The sequence below is a fragment of the Eufriesea mexicana genome, unplaced genomic scaffold, assembly GCF_001483705.2.
Source record: "Eufriesea mexicana isolate 0111107269 unplaced genomic scaffold, ASM148370v2 scaffold10819, whole genome shotgun sequence".
Taxonomy (NCBI): Eukaryota; Metazoa; Arthropoda; class Insecta; order Hymenoptera; family Apidae; genus Eufriesea; species Eufriesea mexicana.
The window spans coordinates 103460-116317 of NW_016918457.1; the positions used below are offsets into that span (position 1 = coordinate 103460).

At 31.5% G+C, this 12858-nt stretch overlaps 1 protein-coding gene across 1 annotated transcript; it reads left to right on the top strand.

Moving 5' to 3' along the window:
- The first annotated feature begins 2030 nt into the window (after positions 1–2030).
- On the top strand, positions 2031–12492 carry LOC108553510 (sterol O-acyltransferase 1). Its single transcript, XM_017908438.1, has 9 exons — positions 2031–2590; positions 3378–3451; positions 4090–4217; positions 6294–6464; positions 7012–7160; positions 7257–7396; positions 8609–8772; positions 10341–10614; positions 11652–12492. The coding sequence occupies exons 1-9, from the start codon at positions 2509–2511 to the stop codon at positions 12093–12095; spliced, it is 1626 nt and encodes a 541-aa protein (XP_017763927.1). The 5' UTR covers positions 2031–2508; the 3' UTR covers positions 12096–12492.
- The last annotated feature ends 366 nt before the right edge of the window (positions 12493–12858 follow it).

The following is a 12858-nucleotide window of genomic DNA, read 5'->3' on the forward strand; positions in this document are numbered from 1 at the left end:
AGAATCCTCCATCCGAAGGTAGCAACTCTCTCAGATCTCCGAATCTCAGCTGCATATTTGCACGTTTAGGTGTCCGATTCGGCTGCTTGCACTCGGGAGACGGCGAAACGAGCAAAAGTGCAGTCGAGTCGCAAATCGCTGCTGCAATTGCTGGATCAGAAGAGACGAGCGTGTAGACCGGGTACGTGTGCACTCGCACGCAAATTAATGCAGTATAATATGATTATATTAATTATTAGGAATATTTAATTAAGTATAACATACCTTGCATTATAATTTAATTCTGAAAAATGTTGCAAGAAAAGAATAATAATGAAAGTGACATAATAAAAATAAAAAGAAATTAGACATTTATTTGAACATAGACCAATATTAATTTTGTCAAAAAAGGCTATGTATGTAAATAACTCCTCTGGTTCTACTATTAATCCCTAAAATTATAATTTAATTCTGAAAAATAATGCAAGTAAAGTATTTAATTTCAGTTAACCGCTATACCTTTGTTCCATTCGCGATAAAATTATACAAAAATCTTCGAATTTCTTCAAATTTTGCGAATGTTAATACTAAATCTACCACGACTCAAATGACCATTTTCAAATTTATTACTTAATATTCCACATTCAATTTTATCTTTTTGGTCACTTGACAGCGTGATTTCACTGTCAGTATACATCCAATTAATTCTTCCATATTTTGTCTTACTCCATTTATTTTAACATTCTTCTTTCTCTTTCGAATCCAAATGATCCATCAGTCATTCGATCGATCGTGGTCAGATAAGTGTTAAAACACATTAAATATAATTTTCTGCAGCATACATTTCCAATAATCTACGAGAACCTAAATTATACTCATTATCCTAGTGCAAAGGGTTATTAACACTATACCTACCAGGGCCGAAATGACCATTTCAAAACCCCCATTGAAAATTCTGCATTTGATTTACAACTACTCGATATTTATTCCAATATTCGTATAATCAATTTTCCAATGAATTTCTTATTTTATTTTATTATTTTAAGGTTCTATTTCTTTCTCATTCCCCGATCATTTGACCGTGGTGGGGTCAGTATTAAACTTAACGGAACGTAATAAAATCTAAGTCTCGAAACCGCTTCGTCAAATCCAAGAATCTAATCTAGAAAAGCAGAACATGCCTGGAATGTGCCAAGAATCCTCCATCCGAAGGTAGCAACTCTCTCAGATCTCCGAATCTCAGCTGCATATTTGCACGTTTAGGTGTCCGATTCGGCTGCTTGCACTCGGGAGACGGCGAAACGAGCAAAAGTGCAGTCGAGTCGCAAATCGCTGCTGCAATTGCTGGATCAGAAGAGACGAGCGTGTAGACCGGGTACGTGTGCACTCGCACGCAACGAGCCAAAGGACGATACTCCGCGGCTGAGTTAACCGCGGCGCGATCAGCTGAAAAATTCGATAAGCCCTGAAACGACCGACTGTTTCTACTCTTGCCTGTCAGGTCGATGGATCAGTAGCTGTTCGTGCTTCGCGCAGCGTAAACGCTGCTTCTCTATCTTCTCACGTCCAGTCCACTCGTCTTTCAGCTGTCGCCTTCGTTGCATTTAGTCGTCGAATTGTCATCGTCGACGAATTTTTCAAAATTGACTAGCTTGCGTATAGTTGTTGAGAAGTTTCAACTGAGTTTAAATCGAATCGATTGGTTTTTCAAGTTTCGTTGCTGAGTTGAGTTGGATTTTGAATCATCGTTGCTGATTTGAAACTAAATCGATTGGTTTTTGAATTTCTTGCTGTTGAGTTGCGTTGAGTTGGATTTGGAATCATCGTTGCTGAATTGAGTTGGATTTCGAATTATCGTTGCTGAGTTAAGTTGAATTTTGAAGTATCGTTGCTAATTTTATATTGATTCGATTGCCTTTTGAATTTCTTGTTGCTGAGTTGAGTTGAGTTGGGTTGGATTTTAAATTTTTGTTGCTGAGTTGAGATAGATTGTGAATCATCGTTCTCGTTGAGTAAAATCTTAAAACGATTTATTCAAAAATTTATTTAATTACCAATAATCATCGGCATTAAACGTCAAAGCGATCCATCAAAAATTCGTGCTACTGGAAAAATAATTTAATTTGAAACCCTCGAATCATGTGCAAATCTTCGTAATTCTTCATCAATTTTCCAAACAATTTGTTTGTAAACGCCAATTGCAAAAACTCTGTCTCCTAACTATCGACATCGAATCGACCGTGACAAAAATCCTCGAAGTCGAACCAAACGATTCGTAGCAGAAGAAAAAGACAAAGTAAATAAAAGAAGTTATTCCGGTCGAGCCGAGTGTCTTCGATCTTGGTCTCGTCAGTCAGACGGTTTCGAGCTGTCTGTTCAAACGTCGGGTTACTCGGTGTAAATTATCGTACCATTTCTCGGCTGAATTCCCACCGATGGTATTTTTATGAAATCCCCATGGAATTGGGGTTCGTCGAGGTTTATTGAATACCAGATGACGGATCGTTGAACGAGTGACGAGAATACAGGATGGAGCAAGAAACCGTGACCGTGGAGCAACTCGCCCCGAACGAGAATGCCAATGAGACTATGGGGGATCCAAGGAAACAAGGTACGTGCTGAATCGATCTTATGTCGACATTGATATCGCTACCCTTAAAGGGAAAACTTTTATCCTGACCAATAAGAATCAGTTCTCGAAGTTTCTTTCTTTTTCCCTGTGAGAAAGGGAATGATTATGGTAGACACGAAGTATAATGGAAATGAAGCTTCCAGACAATTATTCAAAATTCGGTTATATTAGCGTGAAATAATTATTTATCGTGGACAATAAGGATTGATTGCCGAAATTTTTATTTTAAAAGAAAGCTAATGGTCATAGTAGATAGAATAAAATATGATTAGAAAGAAACTCCGAAATAATTATTAAAAATTTAGTTATTGTAAAATAATCTTTTTGTACGAGCAATGAAGATTAATTAAAAAAATTTTCGATAGATAGAGTAAAATATAAGCAAAATGTAGCTTCGAAACAATTATTTAATAATTGTTTATTTGTAACTAATAAAAATTAATTCCTGAATTTCTTTTTAAGAAGGAAATGAATTTTTATTTATATTGGACAGTCATTCGATAATTGTTTTGTATAAAATAATTGTTTATAGTGCTTAATAAGAATCAATTGCAGAATTGTTTTAGCAAGGAAGCGAATTTTTATATTTATCGAACAATTATTTAATAATTGTTTATCGTGACCAGTAAGAATTAATTCCTGAATCTTTCTTGTTGAAAAAGAAGCAATTATGGTAGATAGAATGAAGAATAATCGAAATGAAGCATGGAATATATTGGAAAGAAAGCTTGTTCTTTGTTATAAGAAAAGTATCGTGTTTTTCCAGGAATAAGGTTCATGGAGCCTAAAAAAAATGAGATACGTGATATGATCACGAACAAATTGCAGCAACAATTCCAGGTGAGAAAAATTGAATTATGATGAATGGACTTAAATACAATATAATTGATTTATATTAATTTGCAATCAGTACTAATTATAATACACTTTTTCATACTAAAATTATCAGCCTTTTTGTATTAAAATATAATTAATAATAATAAGTGTTATGATAGCAGTAAATAAAAGTTAACATTAACTTTGCCAAAAGCAACTGCACATTTTCAGTAATTAACAGTTGAAGAAATCTGAAAATAATCATTTCAACCATTTAATAATTCTATCATTAATATATCCTTTAAGGAATTTTGAGAGCAAGTGAACTTTTTTAATTTTTTAAAAATCAAATAAATCTTCTAATTCTTATTTACGCTAATTTTCGTAATTAATTCGTTATGGACAGTCTAATGAACGTAAAAATTAATTCATTTTATACTAATCAAAATGGTGTTAGATTTTCTTATCACCGAATCATTTTGACTGACAATGAGTAAATAAGATTGACCAATAATCGACATACACGGTTATTTTTCCATCTGTGTCTGTCATGAAGTCATTAAACGATAAATTGGGAACATTATTCGTGCGAATTGATCAATTGCTTGACACGATGGGACAAACAAAAAGGTATCAGCTAAATATTGTTGCTTTTTCTGTAGGAAATCAGGCAAGATATTCTGGAGGTTGTTAACATCCAAATAAACGACATGATATCGGAAATAGCTGAGAAAATGGCATCCAGCGAGTTGAAAGATCTGGTTGACTCAGAGAAATACTCCAACAGAACGTAATTATACAATCACTCATAAACCTTGATATTACATACTCCTATCCTCGCGTTACTTTCGATTTATACCGCTATGTTTTATGCTAAAGTTTATGCTAGCTCCGGTTATCTGTTTCTAAGAAAGGGATGACTACGATCATAGAAATTTTATTTCATTTTTATTATTCACTACGATATTTCGTCTTCCTCTTTTCAATGAGTATTCAACTTTATTTTGCGAAGTTTAAACTTAGAATATTCTTACTAAAAAAAAAAATTAATAATATTAGGAAATTTGTGTTCGATAAAGTTAATTACGAAGTCACAAATTTAAAATTTTCCAAAAATTCTGATATCAAAAAAACAAAAATATAATTTGCAATGAACTTTTTAATTTAATTTAATTACGAATTGGAAGAAAGAAAATTAAATATTATTTAAATTGAATTAAATTTCAAAACTTTTTAACGAGAATGTTCTGTTACATACGAATTCAAAGGATTCGAATTTTAAATTGATTAAATCGAATTTAATACCAGAGAATTTAATATTAAACAATTTAATTACTATCACGAGTGCAAAAATTAAAAATTTGATACGAAGAAATTTTCTACATTTGGAGGATTAATTTTGTACTTAATTCTTCGAATTCGAAGAATGGATGTATCAATTCTAATTCTGTTTCAATTGCGTAAATTTTAAAGAAACTAAAAAATTGTTTAATCGATCGCGTTTTAAGTTAGTGTGCACACCGACGAGAACAAAATTTATTTGAACGATACCGAATGACGAAGGGAGCAAAATAATTCTTCTTAAGCAATATAGGTAGCAATCTTTGGATGAGTAATTCTCACGAACGTTTGGCTCTAAAGCAAACCTGACACGAAGAACGTTCGAGTACACGCGCACTTAACCGCTTTGACCCGATTCAACGAACCTATTCTAATGTAAACGTATTCTAATATGCAAAAAACAATAACATCGACAAAAAGAAAAAATTGTCGAAGAGTGAAGAACAGGACCTTCATAAATATTTTTAAAATATTCTACAATTAAATATTCTTCGATTATTTATATAAATACAGATAATTAAATCCGTTAAGTTTAACATTTTAATAATTAATTTGCAATCTTGATAAATACTCAAAAATAGATTTCAACGTTTGCAGAAATTATTAAGTTAATGAAATTAAAAAATTGGAGGTGTAATCCTGTAATATAAAAAATCATAGTAACACTTGAAGTTTTGAAAAATATAATTATCTGTTTAATTTAAGTAGCTATTTAATATTATATAGGTAATACAATGTTTAAAAGAATATTATAAATTGCGTTTTCGGAGATTAATGGGATAAAAGAATTAAGAGATAGACGATAAAATTATATTTCCTCCTGTTATCATAATTTTGTATATGTGTTATGAACGCACGATAAAAGTCAGAAAGTTGTGATACGTTGTTCGTGAGTGCACGTGCACTCGAGTAGCAAAATTGTTTTCGATTTTCAACTAGCTCTACCATTTAAATTCATTTTTATTTCACGAGATATTATTTGATTTTAAATATTAATTTTTATTCCATAGTATTTCAATTTTATTTTTCATTTTATTTTTAACACTATCCTATTTTAATGCGATATAAATCATCTGCCAACAAATAAAATCGAACCTCGTATTAACAACAAAATTGAAACAACTTCTGACACCATATTGATACAATAATTCGCGTTAGAGTAAATTAAAAAACATAAAAATCAACAATGTCGTAAATATATTTTTATCGCAGAATTTTTATTGCATAAAATACTACTCAATTTTAAATATTAATTTTTCTTCCATCCTATTTCAATTTCTCTTTTCTTTCTTGACACTGCCCTACTTTAATTCAATGTAAATCACCTAACAAATAAAATTAAACCTCATATTAATAACAAAATTGGAACAATTTCTAGTACACCATATTGATAGAATAATTCGCGTTAGAGCAAATTAAAAGATATAAAAATCAACGATGTGGTAAATACATTTTTATCGCGGATAAATTAACGTTGAAGATAATTATTTATACACTGATTAATCTCCTTCGTTACTTTCCATAGGAAGCCAACAAGAGGAAACACTTTGCCAACGAAGCAATTTCTCCAGAGAAATTCTCTATTAACCGATCTGTACGAGATCAAACATATTCGCACAATTTATAACCTCATCGTGTCAACACTGATAATTCTTTTAATACACACAGCTGTGTACGATATTCGACACACTGGCTCGTAAGTACACACATACTTGTCGCAACAATCTATCTATATATCGTCATCAAATTTGCTAAAATTGATAACCACCTAAACAATTATTCAAAAAGATTTATAAAATCAGCGTTTGGAAGATAAGACACAAAAATTATATTTATTAAAAATGGAAAGATAAAAGACTTTAACCTCTTCAGAAATACTGGCACATGTGTGTATATAAATTTTTTTTTTTAATTATGATTATTATAAGTGAAAAGAAAATTAGTATCATAATTGGAAAACTGTTCACCATATAGAATCCCTTAACAATAAAATAAAAATTTGGTCGAATATCATTGCTAATAAATTCTACTTTATAAGCACTGCTTTGAAATTATTTTAACGTTAAAATGATTAAATTTTTTCCAATTTCCAAAAGATTCGTCCCTGAAGAGGTTAAGGATATAAATATTCGATTTGGAAATATTTCAGGATATCTTATTTTATTTGAGAAGATAAAATATTTAGGAACCTTCGACTAACTGTATTATGATTGGATGTAATTGAGCATAATTCGTTCTTTCAGACCTAATCTCGGCATCGACACAGTGATGATTGGCTTTGCCAAGTTTCCAGTGGTGCTTTATGTCTGGTGCTTGATGAAGCTTTCAGTTCTAGGAGTTTATACTGCTTTCTGTCTTTGGGCCACTCGTCGTCTCGAGTATTCTCCTCAATGTAAGTCGATTTCGATTAGCTTCTTCGCGTCTGGAGGTGAGCTATGAAATTCTAATAGACCTCGAGATGTTGACCCCGATGAATTCGTTCTTGCAGCGGTGTCTAGAAAAATTTGGGACTATTCGTGGTTGGCAGCCATCATCCTCTATCAGGCGCTGTTATTCGTTCTGCCTACCAAAGCTGTGCTTGACAACCACTTGCCATTAGCTTCTACTATGATCATCCTTATGGAGCAAGTGAGTATCTCTGTAAATAATATCGATGAGGAATATTGCGTGATTAACACTGAAATTAATGATAGCATTAGCATAAATTAATGAAAATAACTGACACTGAATAAAATTTTGATTTCTGCAGTTACACAAAATGTATAGGGATATTTTAAGGAAATTAATATTGGCTTCTATTTATTTATTTTTATTGAATCATTTTAATGATCGTTGTCTGTGTATAGTGTGTCTATGTATAGGATTTAGGTCGGTTCTAAAAATTACAAACGGAAATATGATAATTGATGTTCACTTTCATTTTTATCCTGTTGTCGACATAGACGACTTGTAAAAGATACCGTTTTGGATTATCGTATTAAAGCAATGAGAAAATTATGGATTATGTACATTACTCGGCTTAGCTGCGATTAACTTCACTCAGACGTAAATTGCTAGTCTGCTGAAACTTTTGGATCGGGGTAAATTAAGATCAAATTAGAGAAAGATGAATGAAACTCTCGTTGAAGATGTTAAAGTAAAGGATTTTCATAGGAGAATAAATTATTATTATTATAAATTAATAAATTTACTATAAATTAATTGAAAGTTTATCTGGAACCAGAAAAAGATTGGTGATAAAAAGTTTATCATTAAATAAAAAAGATACGAAGTTATTTAAATTGAAATTGTATAAGTTATCATTAAATGAGAATTCTAAAATTCTAAGATTCTAAGATTCTAAGATTCTAAAATTCTAAAATTCTAAAATTCTGAGATTTTAAGATTCCAAAATTAATAATTCTAAAATCTTAAGATTCTAAAATTCTAAAATTCTAAAATACTGGGATTCTAAGATTCCAAAACAAATAATTATAAAATCTTAAGATTCTAAAATTCTGAGATTCTAAGATTCCAAAATTAATAATTTAAAAATTAAAAAATTCTAAGATTCTAAAATTCTAAAATTCTGAAATTCTGAAATTCTAAGATTCTAAGATTCTAAAATTCTGAGATTCTAAGATTCTACGGTTCTAAAATTCTAAAATTCTAAAATTCTAAGAGTTTAAGATTTCCGAATTTTTAAACTCCAAAATTCTAAAACTCTACAACTCTAAAATTCTAAAATTCTTAATTTATTCTCGTTTCTTTGCTTTCTGTCGACAACGTTTATTCTGAAATAGATCTTGCGAATTAATGGTAAAAAAGTGATCTCTAAACGCTTCTTTTTACATTTCTTAGATCCGATTAGTGATGAAGACTCATGCCTTCGTTAGAAGCGTGGCACCAAGATTTTTGTCGTACAAACCCCATTCAGACACATCACCACCACAGCCTCCTGGCTTCTCCCAATATCTCTATTTCCTGTTTGCACCGACTCTGATTTACCAAGACAGATACCCTAGGTAAGTCTAAAACGCTATATCAAAACTCGAAATTTGTAACTTTTTTAAATAAAATATCTACACAGTGGTCCACATTGGTCAGCTGATTCAAAATATTTTTGTTCTATATGACATGGTTCAAGGAGAATTCTAAAATAATTATACTAAATTTTGTATCAATTCTTTTTCCTAGAGTATTCAGAAAATCACCTTTAGCTTTTTATACTAAACCTAAAATTATTTTATATTTCACCTTTCAGACAATACCGATTATGACATGAATTCGACAAGTATCATAACAATTCTTTTTATTCAAATCAAAGAAACATTGTAAAATTTATTTTTAACCTTAATTTATCTTTCTGATATTTTTATTCAATTTCGTTTTAGAGATATTTATCTTGACTAAAAAGCTGAAGATATTTCTTCGAATTATATTATATAATATTAAACAAAAAAATGTTTTACTGTATCTAACAACGTAATAATCTAAGCTGATCATGTTTCGTGCTCTACTCTGTATAATATTTTCTTTTATATCTGTACATTTATATCTAAAATATATTCGCATATCTATACTTAATAAATAATCTTATTTACATCTATTATCCTATCTTGTCAAAATGATAAATCAAATCAAGACACGTATAACGACATAAAGAAATATTATATCTTTCGAGATATCATTTTAACATTCATTACTGTGTTTATAAAGATGTTGGATTATATTACTCAATAATTTTCTCTCTCCCCCTCTCTCTCTGTTTAAATATCTCTCGAGATAATACAAATGGTATTTTTGTATTATTAATGACATTAAGCTAGATATTATCAATGTTTTAAGCACTCTATTAAAAAGAACATCAGTATTTTGCTATTTTCGTAACATTTCCATTCGTTCTTATCCTTCTGTACAAGATAAAGATTCAAAATATCGAAAGATACGATCGAAGACGTACATGTAGACATAATCAGAGTCGTATTTATTTATAAACATCTCAATCTCGTATTATATACTTTACTTCGTTATATAGATACATAAATAAAATATCCATTTCAAAAATAATTTATTAAATAATCGAATAGAATAGAAAGTAAAGAAAATATAATAGAATATAATTTATAAAGAATCGAATTTTGCTTAACTTATTCGGAAAAATTTTCTTGAAATTATTATTCAATCAAAAAGAGGATTTCTGAAAATAAATAAATAACAAATGTACAAACAAATAACAAATTCAGAGTGAAATTCTAACAAATTTTCGGATCCTAAATCTTCGATCTAAGTTACTTTAAACTACACCAAACTCGAATCATCGTGATTTATAAATACAAAGAGAGGCAGCCATATTGAACGAACCAAGGAAATTATGGTCACTTAAGTGCACGTGTACTTAATGGTACACAGTCTTTAACGAATACATTTCGTTTTGTGTGTTAGATGTACTCTTATACTCTTTATACTCTTATATAATCATATTCTTTGTCGTTATATTTGGATGTTAAAAATTTCGAAAATAATATGCAATGTAATTTTATTCTATTTTACTTATTTATAAAATACTCTAAGCTTGTATTGCATTGTTTAGAGCGCAGAGGATTCGATGGAACATCGTTCTGACTAATTTCATTGAAGTACTAACGATCATCTTCTTCGTGGCACTTCTCTACGAGCGATTATTGTACCCGAACTTTCGGGATTTTGGAAAACAACCTATAGAGTGGGGAACCCTGACGCTTAATATTCTGAGCTCGATGCTACCCGGAATTCTTATGTTCCTTTGTGGCTTTTATCTTCTCCTACACTCCTGGATGAACGCCTTCGCTGAACTGTTGCGATTTGCTGACAAAATGTTTTACCAAGTAAGCTTAAATTTAATATAACTCATAATTCTCACTAATTTCTTCTTAAATCAAAGTTGATAAAATAAATAAAACTTCCTTTTATTTATCTATCCCCAGAATTAAACGTTTAATAAATTTAACATTTGAAATAAAATAAATATAACATTCTATAGGATCTTATCGTTCCCTAATTAAATGTAACGAAAGTAAAAATTAATATATATTTTTTTAATTAAAAATTATCCTCCCAATTGCTATAATAGGCAGTCATTAGGGAAACATACTTATTTAAAATTATGATACAAAGAAAACACAAGACTCGTTTAACTCCATTAAGTTAATTATTATTAATAACTCGCTTCATAATTAGTTCCAGTTATATATTTAACAAATGAGCGTTTAAATTAAAAAAGTATATGAAAGTTTACAGAGGGACAAATAACAGCCCATGGTAAAAGTTTTATACACACTTGTACAATGCTAGCCAACTTTCACTTGATACATACCTACCCAATTAAAACCTCATTCAAGTTTTGAAGCGAGCAAGTTACCAAATAATTCCTTCCTGCAAAAGCTAATTTCCAAAACGATCTGTAAACCAAAAAATTCCTATTCTTTAACCATTCACCTCAATTACCATATAACCATCCTCCCACTATACTATAACACGTAATAACACGTAGAAAAATTTCACCATTGATTAACCATCAACGTCACAGCCACTCACAGCTGCCAAAGATTGCCTCAGCCTATGACACATGCTACAAACAAAACACTGGCAACAAAAAGCGAGCACATCCTCCAAATTCCATTTCTCAAAACCACACAGCAAACCATAAACGCTCTGAGAATGAGAAAAATTCCTCAGCTTCCTGTCATCGAAGTCGTTGCTCGAGTCCTCTCTACGTGGCTATTTCATCACAGCATCTTCCAATCTGTGGAGACACGTATCACGACTTTCATACCGTTCTATAGAACGTTTATCGCCTCAAGGACTCGCGTCATACCCAGTTCGATGACGAAACGCAGGTTATATCACTCTGATCGAATTGCAGGATTGGTGGAACTCGATCTGCTACAGCACCTACTATCGCACCTGGAACATCGTGGTCCACGACTGGCTGTACACCTACATCTACAAAGACATGTACGAGATCGTGACGCCCAGGAACAAGAAGCTATCTGTCTGCGTGGTCTTCGCTGTTTCGTCTATCATCCACGAGTACATAATCAGCTTCGCCACCGGCTTCTTCTATCCTGTGCTACTGTTCTTGTTCGGTGGGCTAGGGCTGATCGTGGTATTCGTATTGAAATCGGCAGGGAACGTGTTCCTCTGGTTCAGCCTGAGCGTAGGCAACGGAGTGATAGTCAGCCTGTACTGCATGGAGTATTACGCCAGGATCAACTGTCCACAGACTCGTGGCGATTTCTGGGACCTCGTGATCCCGAGGACTTGGTCGTGTGTCTACAATGAGGAAGGATTGAGAGAAGCACTGTGAAAGCCACGTTTGTGTTTGACACGAATAGAAAGTTTCAGTTGTGGGTACCTCTGTATACTTGTATGCATGACGGGAAGCATTGGCGTGGATCGGGGAAGCTGATCCATGCAAGCATTCGTGTATATCAAAGTGTATGCTCGATACTCCAAGGTCGTTTAAAGAATCTAGATTTAAATCACTAAGGAATGGTCGTTGTTAGTGTGGCGAATATCGGAAATGTTTGGAAAGGAAGTTTGGAGATTGGAATACTCACTGCGAACAGTATTTCGGTCTGATAGGTAGGCTAGTAGACGAATTCGGTACGTTTCTATGAGTAAGACAATCGAAGAGTACTCGTCTGTTATGTATATGATATTAAAATAAGTCAGATTTATGAATTATGCGAAACGAGAGGATGCAAGCGGAAAATAACATATTTTGATAAACGAGAAAAAATATTTAATTTATTTTATAAAATATCCGCTAAAGAAGAGACTTAAGTTTTTAAGGATTTCGAAGAAATTCCAGAAATTTTGATATAAGGATAAGAGAATAATCAGAAAAATATTGTAATAATAAATGATACGAAGATATAGTAATTTTCTAAAAGAAAATAATAATTTCCTGTGTTAGGTATCAATGTATAGATACATTAAGTAGTGAAATAAACAATTATTATTTATTTTCTCATTTTCTTCTACCCTAATTATAATTCTATAATTTGGATAACAATAATAATTGAAATTATAATAATTACAATAAAGTAGTGTCACAAAAAATAAGA

What these genes read in the sequence shown, in the direction of transcription:
- LOC108553510 (XM_017908438.1), top strand. Translation starts at nt 2,509, where the DNA reads ATGGAGCAAGAAACCGTGACCGTGGAGCAACTCGCCCCGAACGAGAAT. An exon ending in GATATTCGACACACTGGCTC is followed by an intron (nt 6,465 to 7,011) that starts GTAAGTACACAC and finishes TCGTTCTTTCAG; the next exon opens with ACCTAATCTCGGCATCGACA. An exon ending in CTGACAAAATGTTTTACCAA is followed by an intron (nt 10,615 to 11,651) that starts GTAAGCTTAAAT and finishes ATCGAATTGCAG; the next exon opens with GATTGGTGGAACTCGATCTG.